At 44.9% G+C, this 18,896-nt stretch overlaps 2 protein-coding genes across 3 annotated transcripts; both read left to right on the forward strand.

Moving 5' to 3' along the window:
- The first annotated feature begins 2,098 nt into the window (after nt 1-2,098).
- LOC127293446 (glycine-rich RNA-binding protein RZ1C) lies at nt 2,099-6,533 on the forward strand. Of its 2 annotated transcripts, XM_051323071.1 has the most exons (3): nt 2,177-2,295; nt 3,946-4,809; nt 5,529-6,533. In XM_051323071.1, the coding sequence occupies exon 3, from the start codon at nt 5,532-5,534 to the stop codon at nt 6,372-6,374; it is 843 nt and encodes a 280-aa protein (XP_051179031.1). In that variant the 5' UTR covers nt 2,177-2,295; nt 3,946-4,809; nt 5,529-5,531; the 3' UTR covers nt 6,375-6,533. The 2 variants fall into 2 exon arrangements, with proteins under 2 accessions (XP_051179030.1, XP_051179031.1); XM_051323070.2 differs by lacking the exon at nt 3,946-4,809 and having other exon boundaries at nt 2,099-2,295.
- A 2,071-nt stretch (nt 6,534-8,604) lies between these two features.
- LOC127293447 (serine/threonine protein phosphatase 2A 57 kDa regulatory subunit B' alpha isoform) lies at nt 8,605-14,204 on the forward strand. The gene is given in 4 exon segments (XM_051323072.2): nt 8,605-9,053; nt 9,056-10,113; nt 13,085-13,411; nt 13,738-14,204. Coding segments are annotated over 3 exon segments (1,554 nt in total). The 5' UTR covers nt 8,605-8,884; the 3' UTR covers nt 13,738-14,204.
- The last annotated feature ends 4,692 nt before the right edge of the window (nt 14,205-18,896 follow it).

Below are 18,896 nucleotides of genomic sequence, written 5' to 3' on the forward strand. Positions count from 1 at the left end.
TTGTTGATTAATGGATGATTAGTTTCATAATCATGAACATTGGATGTTATTAATAACAAGGTTATATCATTGTATGAATGATGTAATGGACACACCCAATTAAGCGTAGCATAAGATCTCGTCATTAAGTTATTTGCTATAAGCTTTCGATACATAGTTACCTAGTCCTTTTTGACCATGAGATCATATTAATCACTTATACCGGAAAGGTACTTTGATTACACCAAACGCCACTGCGTAAATGGGTGGTTATAAAGGTGGGATTAAGTATCCGGAAAGTATGAGTTGAGGCATATGGATCAACAGTGGGATTTGTCCATCCCGATGATGGATAGATATACTCTGGGCCCTCTCGGTGGAGTATCGTCTAATGTCTTGCAAGCATATGAATGAGTTCATAAGAGACCACATACCACGGTACGAGTAAAGAGTACTTGTCAGGAGACGAGGTTGAACAAGGTATAGAGTGATACCGATGATCAAACCTCGGACAAGTAAAATATCGCGTGACAAAGGGAATTGGTATCGTATGTGAATGGTTCATTCGATCACTGAAGTCATCGTTGAATATGTGGGAGCCATTATGGATCTCCAGATCCCGCTAGTGGTTATTGGTCGGAGTGAGTACTCAACCATGTCCGCATAGTTCACGAACCGTAGGGTGACACACTTGAAGCCTCAGCCTTGGCCGCACCCCTTAGAGGGCCGGCGCCCAACCCCCCTCTCTCCCCAAGCCCTAGCGGTCTCTCTCCTCCACCACATCCCGCACGCTTAAGCGAAGCTCCGCCGGATTTCTCCACCACCACCGACACCACGCCGTCGTGCTGTCGGATTCAAGAGGAGCTACTACTTCCGCTGCCCGCTGGAACGGGGAGGTGGACGTCGTCTTCATCAACAACCGAACGTGTGACCGAGTACGGAGGTGCTGCCCGTTCGTGGCGCCGGAAGCGATCGTGATCAAGATCTTCTACGCGCTTTTGCAAGCGGCAAGTGAACGTTTACCGCAGCAACAAGAGCCTCATCTTGTAGGCTTTGGAATCTCTTCAAGGGTGAGACTCGATACCCCCTCGTTGCTACCGTCTTCTAGATTGCATCTTGGCTTGGATTGCGTGTTCGCGGTAGGAAATTTTTTGTTTTCTATGCAACGAATCCCTACAGATTTTCCCATCAAACAACTATCATAGTAAAAGCTTCTATCCTTCAAAATTTATATGTAATTTTTTTGAATCAAAGTGGCCCTTAATGCATGACATCTTACCATGCGACCATTTCAACGTAATCCCCATCACACAATATTTTAGGTATTCGCATCTTTTTTTCTAGTGGCGTGTCAAAATCATGCAAAAATAGTAGCAACATTTAAAACCATCAATGTAGCAAAAAAACACATGTATTATGCACGAAATCCTAAGTTTCTCATTGGTGGTATCAAAACTTGTAGAAAAAACGTCACACACACATACAAAATAAGAAGTCAAAGTTCGCAACAATGTGAAATGCACTTGCAACAAATAGACAAAAATCATTGCAACGTGAACACATCAATTGCACCATAGACACATATTTAATGTAGTGTGTCTTTGCAGCAAACCAAAAAAGAGCTAGTATCTTGTTGAACAAGCATATACTCCGTACAACATTAAAAAACCTACCTTCAATATGTAGCACCAATATGACCACCCAAGGAAATTCGACTCACCAGGGCCTAGCTGGCGCCAGATTTAATCTCATAAATAAATTCCTTTATGGACATTGGCTTCTAGAACTCGATACACCATTTCAAGCTTCAGCTCGAGGCCATAAACAACTAGCTTTGTTAGCTCGATTGGGGGCGAAAGAGTAGCAGCAGCAGAGAGGGGCGGTGGAGGATGGGCGACTAATGAGGTGTGGGGAATGAGAAACTTTTTTTATAGAATTTATTACTCTTTTTTGTTGAGGTTGAGAATTTATTATTCTTTCCAAAATTTTATTACAACTTACACGGAGGCCCGATAAGGCCGCCGGCCCAGTTACGGAAACACGAGCGGCCCATGGCCCAGGCAACCGAACCCAAAACAAACCGACCGGAACCCAAACCCTAGCGCTCGCTTCTCTTTTCTTTCTCCCCTTCTTGTTCCGCCATAGCCTCACCGTCGTCGTCTCCTCTTCCCACCCAAACCCTAATCCTCCCACAAACCGACGGAGATGGCGGGCAAGGAGGACGGCCGGATCTTCGTGGGCGGTCTCTCGTTCCACACCGACGAGCGCAAGCTCTCCGACGCCTTCCGCCGCTTCGGCAAGGTCGTCGATGCACAGGTATCGGAACCCTCTCCGCGTTGCCCCGTACTATCCGCTGCATATGTTTCTGCTGTTATTTTAGCGATGAAGCTGGTAGATCTGTGCTTGTGTTGATGAGTAAAGCTGAATCTGATGTACATGGTCAAAGGGGGGTGCCTTTTCTTATTCCCTTGCAATAGGGTCATGCTAATTTCATGGCCTTATCTGGATCTGAACAAGGAACTAAGACATGAGAGAATTGTTTCATGTACCTAGCATTGGCGGGGGTGGGGGGCTAGTAGTTTGCGGGTTTCGACTTTATAAGAAAATAATCGTACATGCTCAAAATCTTCCCTAATACACTATGAAGCATATACTTTCTACTAAGAAGGAAGAAACATGAGGAATTGGTGGAATTTATCGCTAACAATATTTTGTATATCGACACACTGTATATTTGTGTTCATGAGTCTTAGCCACAACAGGATTGCTCACAGTTCTTGTTTTTCTTCTAGCTTCCATTGCTGGTTCTGATAATGGTCTTTATCAGCTACTCATAGTGTGAAGCCAAATGAGCTGCCACATTTGTGAAGTTTGATAGAACAGGGGTTCTTTTGGTCGTTAAAAGAGCAACTTTCCAGATAATCTGTGTTAGCGTTTTGTGGGAAGAAAGCAGCTAGTTACTGCACTGTGAGGAAAAAAACGTAGGGTCGGAATTGCTTTTCCAAGAGGTCATGGTGATGCTGTTCGTTACAGTTTAATTCCTGAAGTGAATATTGTGACCCGTGAAATTTGATCCAGTAACGAGGGGACACCTGATCAATCTTGCTATTGACTGTTATGACATTCATTCAGCTTGTGGTCCGATAGAACAGATCAATCTTGCTATTGACTGCGTTCTGACATTCATTCAGCTTGTGGTCCGATAGAACAGATCAATCTTGCTATTGACCGCGTTCTGACATTCATTCAGCTTGTGATCTGATAGAAGAAACAGGTATTTGTTGCAATATTCTTGGTAGTACTTGACAAGGAGTACCTGCAGCTGCTCTGTGGCTTTTGTTGTTCTCTGCATCCCTTGCCATTTTGATATTCTATTATGCCAACACCACAGTTGATAGTCTGCAGTTGGAAAGAGGCTCAACAGATTGTTCAGCGGTTGCTATTTTTAGTGCACCGAGGAGATCAGTCAACTGTGGCAGTTCATTGTTCAATGGAAACATGACAACAGTTTTGAATCTTCCATTTTAATCTGATTTGATTTGCCGATAATATACGTAATAAATTTTATATATGTTTGTGTTTGTGACATTGTATTTAGTGTTCAGTGACCATGTTACTCATTTACTGTCATATGGCATCCATGCGATTAGAAATCTGCACATCTGCTGACATGTTTTTTTCCTGTTTGTGATGTGATATGAGTGCCTTGATTTGGTTGGTATGTCAGTACTCTGTACATCCTGGGCTAAAAAATGTTCCGTTTTCTGTTAGTTTGTCAGAGCATAGTGGACCTTCTTTTCTGCAATCATGGCCTTGCCGCATTTCTGGGTACGCATGTTCATTTATAAGCATGCATATCATATAGTCATCTAAATACATTTTAAAAGTTGTTTTGTGTGCCTTTTAGATTGTATGCATATGATTTTTTGTGACAGTTGAGTGTTAAAACATGTTTGTACTGTGCAGTCTCGTCTTATTGGCCACCAAATATTTTAAGCAGCGTCATGGCAGCCCGCAATTAAACTGTGCAGCAACAGCTGGTAACTTGTGTGACGAAAACTGAGCTGAGCTGAAATTCCAGATTAGTTTGTGGTGAATCACTGCTATCATGTAGTGCTCATTGAACGACGTCTGAAGGCTAACAGTCTAACTGATGAAGCAACATTTGATGCTAGCAGTTATCCCAACCAACCCACATCTTCGACCACTTGCACTTGTTGGATATTGATGTCTGTGGTCTTCATGTGCTGTTTTTCATACGATGGAAGATGTGATCTTATCGACCAGCATGACAGTGTTTTGGACACCAGTGATCGTCCCGAGAATGCTGTTGTTTTGCTTTCGATACAGTAATTCACTACTCAGCTGAAGTGAAAGACTAATATATGGAGCTATACCACTAAACTGGTTTATATTTGTAGTGTAGTATGATGATATCATATGAGGGGAGTATCATGAACTTTGAGGCATGCCTGGTTCGTGATGTTTTTGTGGCAATTGAAGTTGATTGCTTCTCAACTTCTAGTATGCTACAATAGGTTTAGTATGATATGTCCCTTAGGAATCCAAACACGGAGAGTTTCCCAAGAGGAATCTAGTATGTAGAGGTATCAGCAGAAAGTGGTAGCAGCAATGATTGTTTGGTTGGAGTAGCCAGTGTTGCTTGATGTTTGTTTGCCAACTGCTTGTCAGTGACAATGAGCTTTGCTGTCTTTGGATCTGCTCAGTCACAAAGAGCTACAGTTACACCCAGCCAGTTATGTGGCAGTTTTGATTCGTCTATTGAATTATTGAAACTATGAATAATCTAATGCCTATACTGCTCTGAAGGTAATGATTATGTTTCCTGTCAAGCATCCTGAATTTGTCCACAAAAGATTCTTATCTATGTATGATGTGATTATATTTTCATTTTCTTAGCTTATTTGAAATGTTGTAGTTAGTAGTAACTGTTTTTTGTAGAAATGGTTCTTTGTAGGAGACTTATCTTCTTTGGACTCACAGCTGAATGCACATTGCTATTTTTCTGTTACCTTGTCAAAGTAAAAATATCACAATTTTCTGTGTGTGACAAGTCTTCTATAAGTTGTATATGCTGCTGTTTCCAAGAAACTATTACTTGAAATGTTGTAGTAAGTACTAACTGTTTTTTTCATACTGAGCCCATATTATCATTTACTGAAATTCAGTATATTGGCCCTCTGCTACATCCCTTAATTTAAATAGAGGAGGTGCTTACTATTATATGCTCTCTGTAGGAGACTTAGCTGCATGCCCATTGCTTTTTCTTTTCTGTTACGTTGTCAACATAAAAAAAAAGAAGTCCATTTTTCTCTTTTGGCAAGTCTTGTATAAGTTGTTTTATGCTACAGTTCTGAACGAACTTTAGCTTGAAATAGTACTCCGTATTGTAACTCTAAATTATTATTTAATGAAATTCAATAATTTTGCCCTCTGCTGATCCACCTTGAATTTAAACGTGTCGAGATGCTTCATATATTCTGCCTGTCTCTGTATGTAGCCTGATTCTTGAATATTTCTTTTTGTAGATCATGCTGGAGAGACACACAAACCGCCACCGTGGCTTTGGCTTCGTGACGTTTTCAGATCCACGGGCAGTTGAGGAAGCTATCAATGATATGCACAACAAAGAGTTGGATGGCCGTACCATTTCAGTGAACAGAGCTGAGCCCAAGATGAATACAGATGACACACGGTACACCAGTGGTGGTGGTGGCGGTGAACGTGGGGATTATCGTGCCCCCAAGGGTGATGGTCCACTCCCTGGCAACTGCTTTGAGTGTGGCCGTTCTGGCCATTGGGCCCGTGACTGCCCCAATCCTGGTAGTGGTCGATCTGGGCGTTTCCCTTCCAAGTTCAGCGGTGGTGGTGGCGGCGGCAGGGGAGACCGCTTTTCTGGAGCAGACAGGTTTGGTGATCGTTATGGGGATGACCGCTATGATAGTGGCCGTTATGGATATCGTGATGCTGTTGACAGCAGAGACAGGTATGACGGGGGCCGTGACCGTTATGCCAGTGACCGGTACCCCGCTGGAGGTGATCGCTTTGGTGCAGACAGGTATGTTGCTGCTCCAGATCGCTATCAGCCAAGTGCAGGATACGGCAGGGAGCGGGAGAGAAGCTATGAGAGAGACCCGGTGCGTGGCAGCGGCGCCTATGACAGGAGTGGCCCAAGGGGTGGTGCAAGCTATGACAGGGATGGCCCTAGGGGAGGCATCAGCGGTGGCTATGACAGGGATGGTCCGCGTGGTGGTGGTGCTGACTATGGCAGTGGAGGACCTGCTCGCTACGACGGAGGAAGCTACAGGGAGAGGCCTGGGCCGTACGATCGCCCCAGCAGGGGAGGAGGAGGACGCTACGAGGATCGCTTCTAGTGGAGCTGCTACAAGCAAGTTGTGTATTTGCACTTTAATCCTTTCAGTTTGGCATGGGCTGAATGCTTAATGAGTACTGTGGAACGGTTATCTCTATTCTGTATTACAGATGGTACTCGCACTGGTTCAGTTTTATCCAGCAGACTGTTTTGATGCTGAGTTGAACCGTCATGCCCTGGTTATTGGTGGTTGTGCTACCTTTGCTGAATACTTTCTATAGTTCTGCATGGGTCTGAATTATGAAATCCAATTTCCCTGCCGTAGTTGCTGTCATGGTTGGATATGCTAAGGTTATATTTCAGTAACAGTGACTGGGAATGTTCTCCACAAGACTGGATGAGTCTGCAGGAAATGATCTCCAGAAGCAGACTAGATGAGTGAAGTTTCATAGGCATGTTGTTTTGGACGTTTTCTGCGTCTCCGTCATAGGTCGTGAATTGGACTTGTGGAATGAGTTTTTTTTGGTTTCTTTTAACCGTTTGTGCAAATTGTATTGACCTGGACAGCTTCAAGGTGGAAGGAAGAGAGAAAACTCTGGTAGATGTTGTAAAGCGGGTCCAGTCGGCAATCATAGCCACTGACTCGAGACCTGTCACCGTCTCTACATCTGTAGTGGGTCCTTTTGCATATGACTTATCCAAAAGTTCGCCGTCCTGGTTTTCCTTCGTTCCAATTGGACCCTGGCATCAACAATATCAACCTCCACCTTCCAATATAAAATAGATAGTAATCATCTACCCCACCTTTAAAATCCGTGATCGATGCTACTAATTTGTCGCCATTAACATTCACGTGAGAGCATCAATCAATCTTGTAAAATGTAGAAATAAGAAAAACACAAGATTGTGATGTCACTTGTAGGTAATAAAAAGCAAAAACGATATGAATTGCTAAACATATAAAAGGATGAAGAAATTTCATAAATATGACACTATTGGAAGAGAGGTACCAAAAGCTTGGATCCGATCTTAAATATTGTACTGTACTTTTTTTATGAGGTAGCATCTTTTTTTTTTTGTTAACAATCAATATCACATATATTCATATAGTAACAAATAGTACATGGTAGAGATACATAACTGAATAAAGTCTAAAAGATAGTAACAAATCTTCGAGATCTTCAAATTCTTTCTTCCTCCAGAACACAATCTTGTACTCTTCTGAAGGTGGTCAAAAATAGATAATGAACCATAGACATGTAAATACAGAGAAAAGTTCTTCCATAATTTTTTTGAGCCGCAATGCCAAGGCTGTGCGCACACACCCAACCATTAAAGCAGTCATTCAACATCGACAAGAGTATCAACACCAGTATGTCAGGGAATAACAACCGACTAGCTTTGTCGTCGTCGATGGAGAGCCGAGAGTAGCATCTTTGTGAAAGTTGTGACAAAAGAATCCATTTTTTTGTGAAACATGTAGAGGGTCACAAATACATATATAGTCTCATCACACAAATACATGTATGCACACCCTACCTCTACTGATCTACCGGGTCCTGAAATTGATGAAGTCACTAGAGACGTCTCGCTACTAAGGTAAAACGTCGACTCCAACTAGAGAAATATTTCGCCTTTTATAAGACATCAAATTGTCAAAGCTAGGGTATGATTTCTGATAGGCTGGGTGTGATGCCCTCTTAACCATCTAACACACCCATTCCATTCCTATGGCGATTTATAGAGTGTATAGCTAGAACGACGATCACTATGAAACAATTTAAATCAATGAGTGAGAATATGCTCATTTTGTTTTAGATCAACCATATATTTCATTAATATAAATTAAGTTACATGAAGCAACAAATGTGGAAACTAAAAGACAAATCGATACAAGATGATTATTTTGAATTTATAGATAAAATCTTAAAAGATAGAGAAATACGTAATGATCCCTTAGGATTTCCTGCAAGCACGGTAGGCAGCGGCCACCGCCCCACTCCGGCACCGCTGAGACGGACGGGAAGAGGCGTCGAGACTCCACCATTGCAAGATCCGAAGAAACACCATCGCGACCCATGCTTCGTGAATCGATGAACAGACCTGCTGCCAAGTTTCGAACGTGAATTAAAGTTCATATTGTTAGAGAAATTATACTTTCACACACAAAAAAAAAAAGAAACCAAGTTGTGATTTCTTTCCAAAAACTTGAAGGCAGAAGGTAAAGTACTGCCATTTATTCGGCCATTAAATGTAGTAAAACCGACCAAAATAAAGAGGAAAAACAAAAAAAAATGCCTGTGCCTCCCCTTCCTCTCTCTCCTTCCCCCCTTTGATCCTCCTCCTCTGTCCGTCCTCTCTTCCCTTCCTCCCCCAAATCACCATGGCGCCTCCTCCTCCGCTCCTCCGCTCGCCGCCCCTCACCGGCTGACCCAACCTCCCCCGCCGCCGCTGCCACCGGTCCCCCAAATCCCCCGACGGGAACACAAGGGGAGCGAATTCATCGACCGACCCACCGATCGATCCATCCATCCACCGCCGATCTCCCACTCCTCCGCCTCCGCCGCCGCCATGTTCAACAAGATCATCAAGCGCGGCAACCGCAAGGGGGCGCGCTCCGAGGGGGCCGACGCCGCCGCCCGCCCCGCGGCCCCGTCCTCCTCCGCCGCCGCCGCCGCCGCCGCGCCCGTCACCGTCAACCACGCCTCGCGCGCCTCCGCGCCGACCCCCTCCTCGCCCACCTCCCCCACCTCCCCGCCTCCGCCTTCCCCATCCTCCCGGCCTCCGCCGCATCCCCGCCGCTCCTCGAACCGCTCCCGCTCATCCGCGACGTGGCGGCCGCCGACCGCCCGGGCCTGCTCATCCGCAAGCTGCGCCTCGTCGCCGCGCTCTTCGACTTCTCCGACTCCCTCAAGCACCCGCGCGAGAAGGAGGCCAAGCGCCAGGCCCTGCTCGAGCTCGTCGAGTACGTCCAATCCCCCACCCCCTCCTCCACCACCACCCCAAACACCCCCGCCCGCCTCCCCGACGCCGTCCAGGAAGCCCTGGTCGCCGCCATCTCCGCCAACATCTTCCGCCCGCTGCCCCCCGCGCTGCACGAGTCCGCCGCCTCCATCGACCCCAACGCCACCCCGGACGACGAGGAGGAGCCCTACCTCGACCCGGCCTGGCCGCACCTGCAGCTCGTCTACGAGCTGCTCCTCCGCTACGTCGTCTCCCCCGACACCGACACCAAGCTCGCCAAGCGCCACGTCGACCACGCCTTCGTGCTCCGCCTCCTCGACCACTTCGACTCCGAGGACCCGCGCGAGCGCGAGTACCTCAAGACCGTGCTCCACCGCATCTACGGCAAGTTCATGGTGCACCGCCCATTCATACGCAAGGCCATCAACAACGTCTTCTACCGCTTCATCTTCGAGACCGAGCGCCACAACGGGATAGGCGAGCTGCTCGAGATCCTCGGCAGCATTATCAATGGCTTCGCGCTGCCCATGAAGGAGGAGCACAAGCTCTTCCTCGGACGCGCGCTCATCCCGCTGCACAAGCCAAAGTCCGTCGCCATTTACCACCAGCAGCTCTCCTATTGCATTGTCCAGTTTGTGGAGAAGGACTTCAAGCTCGCTGACGCCGTCATCAGGGGACTGCTCAAGTACTGGCCTGTCATTAATTGCCAGAAGGAGGTGCTCTTCTTGGGGGAGCTCGAGGAAGTGCTCGAGGCCACACAGCAGGCAGAGTTCCAGCGATGCATGGTGCCGCTCTTTAAGCAGATCGGAAGATGCCTTAACAGTGCCCACTTCCAGGTATGCTTTTTTTTTCTTTCTCCTCCATATAATCTACTTATTCAGAATATATAGGCAAATCTGTTCCATGTGCTGATGATATTTATTGATATAACTGTGTGAGGAAAAAATGGCCACATACAATTGGAAATGTGCTTGTCTGTTAAAACTCTTAAGCGCTCCTCACATAGAGTTTCATCTAGTGAGATATGAAAAGGCTACCATCATGAATGTTTGTGCCAAGAATGGACCAATTTCTTTTGGAGGTATATGCAAAAATGAGTTATTTTGTCACAGTAGCATTTTGCTTGGCTTGCACTGGATACAGTAAACAAGCAACTATGCTACTACAGTGGAACAGAGATTATTTGTAAAACAAATCAGCATATGTAGGACGAACTGGCTGCTGCGAATGCTTGTGATAATATTGTTCACTGTGAACTGTAACTTACATGTCCAAAAGTGGTCACCCATGACATGTTCTATTCCCTCGTGGTCAATCTTTGGTATCTTAGATATTTTAATTAAGTTTTAACCACCATCATTTGATGTTAACTTTGATGCCTATACGGCAAGCGGGACGTTGCAGTCTTATTGAGGTTTAATGAAAATGTATATATACTCCTCATCGTAATAGTGAATAATGTTTGTTAATCAAAGATCTAGTATTGAAATATTGCAGTCACTATGTGTTATTGTGGAAAGAATCATATGCCGAGATTAGATAGGATAGCTTAATTATCAATCTTCCTTCGTATATACCATTTTATGGCCCTGGTGCCCAATCTGCATCTTTCAGAAGCCTTTTATTTTAGTTTGTACTATCTAATATCCTAATGGCCTTGGTTGTATCGTGTTAACATCCTTTTAATTTTTAACCCAGAAGCTTGAACAATGGTGAAAAGTTTTTAGCACTCGGCCCCATGCTGCCCTTTTCTACATTATTGCGAAATTATCAAAGGCAGATGTGCACAGCATTTTCTCCTAGATCTTGGTCTTCCTTTTGCTGCCTAGTTTTTATTGTTTGTTTTATTCATTGGATTATAGATAAATTTTCTGCACATTTATCTATACTGAGTCATGTGTCTCACGTCTGCCTCTCTTCATGCAAATGATTGTATTATTTACCTAGATTAATCAGACCAAATTCCTATCATGCCTAAATATAGGACACTAATACAAGTTATGTAATTCTCCACAATCTAACTTATCCCGATTAGTATTGGGAGTGAAAAAGGGTTTACTGGAAGTTTTTGCCGCTATTACTAAGAGGGAAGCATGCATGTGGGCAGAGAAAAATAGGAACAATTTTTCGAATTTGGGTTTTGGAGATGTCCATGTGAGGGCAGTTCTTCGTCACTATAATGTGGGTTCGTATTAGTTTCTTAGGTACTCTTTTACAAGCGGGCCCTCTTTTGTTGGTGATTTAACAACATCATTACTTACAGCTGCATTTATACTGTATGTTTCTTCAAAAGTGAATTAGTTATAAGAAATTAAGAACAACTATAAGGCTTGCAAGTTGCAAGACATCTTGTATTTTTCTATTGCTAGGCTTTCAACCCTTCTGAAATTATTTCCAATTTAGATTATTGTTTAACTCCAAACTGAGCTCTGCATCAGAAGAAGTGTACTATCTTGGGCCAGCGGATTAAATGTCCAAGAACCTAATTGTTAGTTCTTTTATGCTAGAGTTAGATGCATGCTAATTCCAGTTTATTTTCGAAGGATTCTGCAATTATGGGGATTATCCTTTTTTTTGGGAAAGCATTATCTTAGTTGTTCAGTACTTTTTACCATAATGCAATGTTAGTGAGTTTCATTGGAGAACAATGGTCTAAATTTCAAACTATTCTTGAGTTGCAACAGGTCTGGAATTGGTGTGAACCCAAACACTTATATTGTCAGGCCTAATCTAACCACTAGATGTTATATTCCTAAGCTATAAACATATAATTTCTTAATCATGAAATTCCTCCTTATTCTCCTACCCTGTTTGCAGTATACTGCACACCTTGTATAGTAGGTATGTACAATATTGTGGCTGGTAGGGAAGTTCAATTGTGTCCATGGTCCCATTGCCAGGACCCCGCAAAGCTGCCAAAGTAGAATGTAATTGCTTTTGTTGCCACTTCGTTTGTTTCCATTTCCATTTTCCTCGTTACACTATCTTTTTCACTCCCTAACCTTTTTGTACTCTTCACTGTTGTTTGGTACTACTCGCGTTTTATTGATCCGCATACATAAATATCTGTTTTGTCCATACGTTGTTGTCGATATGCGGCATCTAGGTATTTCTGAATTCGTTTCTCTTGGATTTCTTTTAGTTGGAGGAGATTCAGAACGCCATTGAGCAGTTATTTGTTAAGTAATTGATAATTGATATTAGGATTGTCATATGCCCGCTTAGTGATAGCGTTACATGTAACTGTGTTTCCTCACTGTGCATTTAAATCAGTATGTTCTGGACTGTCCTCACACCCACCAACACACACAAAGTCGTGACACATTTACAATTTTGCCCAAACAATAGCAGTTAATGTTACCCAATGTGCCATCTTTCATGGCATTTTGAGCAATATTGATTTCATCAGCTTCATTTTTGGACGATTATATAAATAAATAAACTAAAATTGCTTGCAGCATAAAGTGTTCTTTGTTTAGGTGTGCTGTAAGTCACTCTGATTGGATTAACCCTTGTTTCCTGTGATGTGTGGTTCAGTTCTGTTAAATGGTTAGTGCTAGTGGGTCAGTCCTGATTCGATAAACTATACTTGTTGCGATACAGGTCATCTACTGAAAAAAGAACAGCCCACTGGCGTTACATCATATATGTTACAATAGTTCACAGCATGACATTATCTCTTTGCATCTTCTTCTTGTTTCTTTTAAGAAATAAGTTTAGTTGCAACCATTGTGTATTTTTGTGATGCATAGCTACTTCATTTATCTGATATATTGCTTGATTGTTGACGTTGATTTATTGGGGCAGGTTGCTGAGCGGGCTTTGTTCTTGTGGAACAATGATCACATTGTAAGCTTGATTGCCCAAAATCGTGGTGTTATATTTCCAATAATATTTGAAGCACTTGAGAGAAACATACAGAGCCACTGGAATCAAGCTGTTCATGGCCTCACGGCAAATGTGCGCAAGATGTTTTTGGACATGGATAGTGAGCTATTTGAAGAGTGCCAGCAGCAGTACATTGAGAAAGTAGCAAAAGCCAAAGAATTGGAGGAGCAACGAGAGTCAGCATGGAGACATTTAGAAGCTGTTGCTGCCAAGGCTGCTGGAGATGACATGGTTTTGGTGAATTAGGTAATATATCCGTCCCGCTTCATTTCTTTGTTAGTGGTTGTGTCCCTATGTTTTTCTTTTGTCTTGTAAGTTAAAACTGTATTACTGCTGGTTATGCTCCCTTTATGGTTTTCATTTTCTTTAAGCATTTCTACGAGATGCATTGCCACCTTTTGTACTGCCGAGTCTTTGTTTTAATTTGGTCATGGCAGTCCACAAAAAGATGGCATATGTTTGTGTATCAAACTATTATGGACATTTACTTTAGTAATTTCAAGTAAACCTTATTTGTACCAGTATCCATAAGTACGCAAACATCATTTCAAAAGATGTTTATGCTTGCTCAGATGATCGGTGCTCACAATCTCACAAGCATCCATGTGCACCTGTGAACTCACTATCAATGTCGGTCGGTTGGGGTGCGCTGACCTCATCTTTGATGGCTTGGAATTTCAAGGCCAGTGTTCCTTGGGTCTATGCCCCCAATGATCGCTTAGTCGAGACATGATGGTGGCAGCAGATGCCGATTCTTCCTACGCCCAATGGGGTTCCTGCGATGGTACCACATTCTTCTTCCTTCGTTCAACTCCTTCCTCTCCTTTTTTTTATGAATAATCAGACCATTGTAACCTTTGTATTAATCCTTCATTGTTTGCCCCTAGTTCGCTACCCGCAATCGGGAGAGTGCAAGTAGAAAACGAGTGAGCTAGATGTAATCTCTTTCTTTGTTTCTTTTTTCTTTCTTTTGAGATATTTCAGTTCATGTTGTATGAGTAACATCAAGAACGGAGATAAAAGAAACCGGTTTAATTTAGTGTGTGGTTGGTGCTGATTCCATAGTAGCAATAAAATGGCTCACGTGTAGGAGTTGCTGTATTGTTCTGCTGCAGATGCTATAGGTTTTGATGGTACCAGTGCATCCTTCTGCCCCTGATGCTGGACTGAAAACAGTATGCTCCCTCTAGGATATAGAGGATGTGTTACCAATTTCTGTGGAATTACTTGATATTGCTCTTCTTTGCCCCCTTCCGGTTTCATTTTTCAAACAGAGACATCTCTCACGCTAAGTAGTTATTCGCTGCATCTTTTGCCAGTTCTTTTATTGGTTGCCTTGGCTCATCTGTTGAGTCAAATTTTTTTCCTTCCTCGCTCCATTTTTGTTATCTTTTCCACCCAGATACTCTGCTCACTGATGTTGTTAGTTACCATGCTGACAAGATCATGACACCGTCGTATGAGCAACAACGGTTGCAAACTGTATACTGAAACAACTCCTTAGTTGCTGCTAGCACCGTCACGTGAAATGTTGGTGCTCTTCGCGTGGAAAGTGGATACTGTAAAATGCGCGTGGAACTAAAACATGCAATGCGGTTTTATGATCTCGTCTTATATCTCAGCTACTAATCGCAGGCCTCATCGTGGCTAAGTGCCTAATAACAACCCTAATCGAAACAAGGCATCTCGTAATGAGTCTGGTAATCACTTAATGAGTCGCTCCATATTCTAGTACATATCACATATGTCATATACGCTGAACAACATGCGGCATGACGTGCTCATCCGAATTGCAAATTCTCAGCTGAGAATTAACTTAAGAGCATCTCTAATAATTCCTGCAAATCTCGCCCTTATAACTGCGCGTAAGCTTATAAGGTGCAATGAAAAATTAGTTTATAGTTAGAACGTGTAAAATAGAACCCTAAACCCAAATCTATCGCTAAAGGATCCACTTGTTAGCAATTTTTTTTTCGCTTTTCCCCATCTTTTCCAGTACACTACCCAACCATCTCTCGCCCACACCTGCCTCCGGCACCGTGCTGTCGCGACGGCCACTGGCCTGCCTCTGCACCGGCCCCTGGCCACCCCGCTTGTCCATGCCCGGCCAAGCGCTGTGGCCAAGAAGGTATGGGCGGGGTGTGCCTAGCGGCCAAGGCGCTGAGCAGCTGCGCATGTGCGCGCGGGAGCTAGGTGTGACATATGCATGTCGACGACGCTTCTGCCATTGTGCCACCTTGGGGAGGTCCTCGACGATGACGGTGGTGGCTGAGCTAGAGGCGGAAGCGATGTCTACGTAAGACTCTCCATGGCTAGAATTCGGTGAGTCTAGCGATGGAATGATGTTGGCGAGATCGGAAACTTCCCAACTGGCAGTTTTGACCAGTTTGCAGGGCACCACGGAAATTGTCTCCGAAACCTTAAATACAAAGTTTCCCGCATTTGGACTCTCGGTGGCCTTTAGAAAAAATACGGGTCAACCGAGTTCTACGGGATGTAAAATGGCCCATTTTTCAACCGAGACTTTAAAAATCCGTTATTTTGAAGGTTTGACCATATGCTCTTAGTGCCAAGTCAAGTTCAGGACCAACAAATTTACCCTCCCGCCGCCTCCCCCAACCCTAGCCCCAACACCCTCCTCCTTCCGCCGCCGCCGGGCAAAGCCCAATGGCGTGGCGGCGGCGAGGGACCCTCTCCGGCTGCGCCGGGCAGCGGCTCGGCCTAGTTTTCGTTTAGGTTCTCGGGAGATGTCATCGTGATGGTGGAGGCGGCGTCGCGTCGGAATAAGAGAGCTGAAGCTCGACCCCCATCTTGGCAAGACCACTTGTGGCGGCGCCGGCTGAAAGAACATCTCTCCATAATTATGTTTTGTGTGTTTGATGACAACATATGTGATGATCTAATGTAGCTTAGTGTGCAGATTTGATCTACATTAGGGTTTGAGGTGAGAAGTATTAAAAAGGGAAAAGTCGTGGATGTAAAGGAAGAAGAAAGGAAGAAGGCTGGAATTTCCAGGCGAGAATTTCCGGCCCCCAAATTTTGGCTAAGGCTGGACACCCCCCAGAAATTTGCCCGGACAATTCTGTCGAATGGGCGGAAATTCCGGGGGGGGGGGGGGGGGGGGCAAAATTCCGGCCCGGACATTTCTCAAAAATTCCGGCCCCCAAAATTTCGCTAAGGACCTGAGGGTCCAACCTCTTAGTACACCCCTAAAAAATTTGCCCGGATATTTGTGTCGACGAGGCGGAAATTCCGAGGGGGGGGGGGGGGGAATTCTGGCCCCAACTTACACCGAAATTTCCGGTCCCAGAGTTTGCAACGACTACAATTGGTGGGGGTATAAATACCCCCCTTCTTCTTCCAGCTCAAGTTGCTCATCTTTCCCCAAGTTCATCCACCATTAGAGCCACCTCAAGAAACACAAGAATCACAAAATCTCCTCCTCCAACCATTCAAAGCTCTTGATCTTTGGAGAATTGAAGGAGAAGACCCCGATCTACATCTTCACCGAAGCGATTTACATTTCCCTCTCATTTGATTGAGGGGCCCTTTGCTAGTGTTCCTTTTTGGAAACCCTAGTTGCTTTGTGGTTGATTTGTTCTTGTTATTATTCTTGTATTGTTACAGATATTGGGAGCCTCCAATTCGGTTGTGGATGTGTGCCCCAAGAACCTTGCAAAGGCCCGATTTCCGCCTTGAGGAAATCCCTTAGTGGAAGTGGGCTAGGCCTTTGTGGCGTTGCTCACAGGAGACCCGAGTGAAGCCTTTGTGGCGTTGGTTTGGCCTTCGTGGCGACCACATTCCTCCAAACGTAGACGTACTTCCCCTCAAAAGGAAGGAACTAGGGGAATAATCTATGTGTCTCCGTGTGCTGCACTCTCGGTTACCTCTATCCTTATTAGCTCACCTATATATTGTCTAGCTATATCTTGCTTAGTAATTGATCTTGTCATATAGGTAAATTCACTTAGTTGCATATCTAGAGAATTTACCTTTGTGTCAAGCCTAAATTGAAAAAGAACTAAGAATTGGTTAGCACCTATTCACCCCCCCTCTAGGTGCGGCATACGATCCTTTCACCGGCGAGCTGCTGGCCAGGTATCCTCCCAGACTGTGGATCTGGGGAGGGTGGTCTCCCCGGGTGCGGTCGATCTTCGACCCCACCGCGGGGTTTGGTTCGCGGAATCCTGTAGGCTGACACGAGACATCGGTTCACAGACAAGCGGGGAGAGCGATTTACCCAGGTTCGGGGCCCTCGATGAGGTAAAACCCTTACGTCCTGCCTGTCTGTTCTTTGATTATGAAAACAATGGGTTACAATGGGGTGCCGAATAGTTCGGCTGAGATCTAGGCGAGATTGCTGTTGCTAGGGTTACCTAGCTCTAAGCTTTTCCTGGCTAAGATTGTTCGTGGTCCCTCGGCAGCCCCTCTCCTGGCCTTTATATAGGAGGCCAGGTCTCAAGAGGTCTAACCGAATACGACTAGATTTACAGTAGTTTAGATCCAATCTTTCCTTGTTTGTTCGCTTCCTTGTCTTGCCCGCCAAGGAATCTTCTGGTGCGCCGTCCTAGAGGCCCACCACGCCTCCAGGTGTCTTCATGGGCCTCCAATTAGACAATACCGGATAGGGCAACGCTGGTTACTCGAAGGGTAATGCCCACGTCAGTAGCCCCCGAGTGTCTAGCCGAAGATAATTCGGGTAGAGACTTAATGCATATCTTTTCTTGATATTCTTCTCCTTCATTGTTCTTGTTCATCTTGATTTTGCTCCATCTTCTTTTTATCGGGTGCGCGTCAGCGCTCCCGATGGGAGTAGCCCCCGAGTCTAGGTACGGATGCTTGCAATCCGTGCGTAGACTCAAGTTGTACTACTCGAATACTTTCCTCTGCCGAGTTTTTCGCAAGTCTTCATAGGTCATCCGATATATTTTCTTTACGCAAAGGATAATGAGTAACGTGCCCACATTTTGTTGGTTAACTGCCTGATGGCAACACAACGTTACTCTACACAGAATCAAGTCCCCGGACATGATCCTGGAGTGCAAAAAACTTTTACTGGATGTACATCATGAGCTCCCGATGGGAGTGTCTAGGTGTAACCGCTTGTAACCGAGAGCTGACTCAGTCCTTTTTCCTTCGACTGTTTATTCTGTCGAGTCTTCCTTTTTATCGGGTGCGCGTCAGCGCTCCCGATGGGAGTAGCCCCCGAGTCCAGGTTCGGATGCTTACAATCCGTGCGTGGACTCAAATTTTTCATCCGATGATTTTTTATGTTTCCTTCGAATGCTTCCAAATTATGACGTCATTGCCGACGTGTAATTGCTGCAGGCTGATTTGACGGGTCCATCATGACGAGCTAGCCCTAGCCCTGTTCAATCAGTGTTTTAGGGCTTGACCACTATACGCGTAACGACCGAGGTGGCTCCTCGATTTTCGTGCTATCGTGGGCGTAGTGGGCCGTCAGTTCCTTCCCTTCCTCAAGCGCCACGTGCTTAGTTATCTCTTAACTTCTCCTTAAAATCCCCAAAGGTAAAAATTCTCAATCTTCTCCACGATTCCCGCAGCATCTCCTCGTTCTCCCTCTTCTCCCTTCTTTCGTCATTGTCGCGCCGCCGCCACAGTTTCAATCTTCCTCAGATCTCGCGATGGTGAAGAAGAAGAACGCCGCCGCCGCCGCTAGCTCGACCAGCGGAGGTGCCGCTGCCAAGTCCTCCTCTTCTCTTCCGAAGGG

The sequence above is a fragment of the Lolium perenne genome, chromosome 4, assembly GCF_019359855.2.
Source record: "Lolium perenne isolate Kyuss_39 chromosome 4, Kyuss_2.0, whole genome shotgun sequence".
Lineage (NCBI taxonomy): Eukaryota > Viridiplantae > Streptophyta > Magnoliopsida > Poales > Poaceae > Lolium > Lolium perenne.

Coding starts and splice junctions, on each gene's coding strand:
- LOC127293446 (XM_051323070.2), top strand. CDS start 2,185: ATGGCGGGCAAGGAGGACGGCCGGATCTTCGTGGGCGGTCTCTCGTTC. Junction 2,296..5,528: donor GCAAGGTCGTCGATGCACAG/GTATCGGAACCC, acceptor TTCTTTTTGTAG/ATCATGCTGGAGAGACACAC.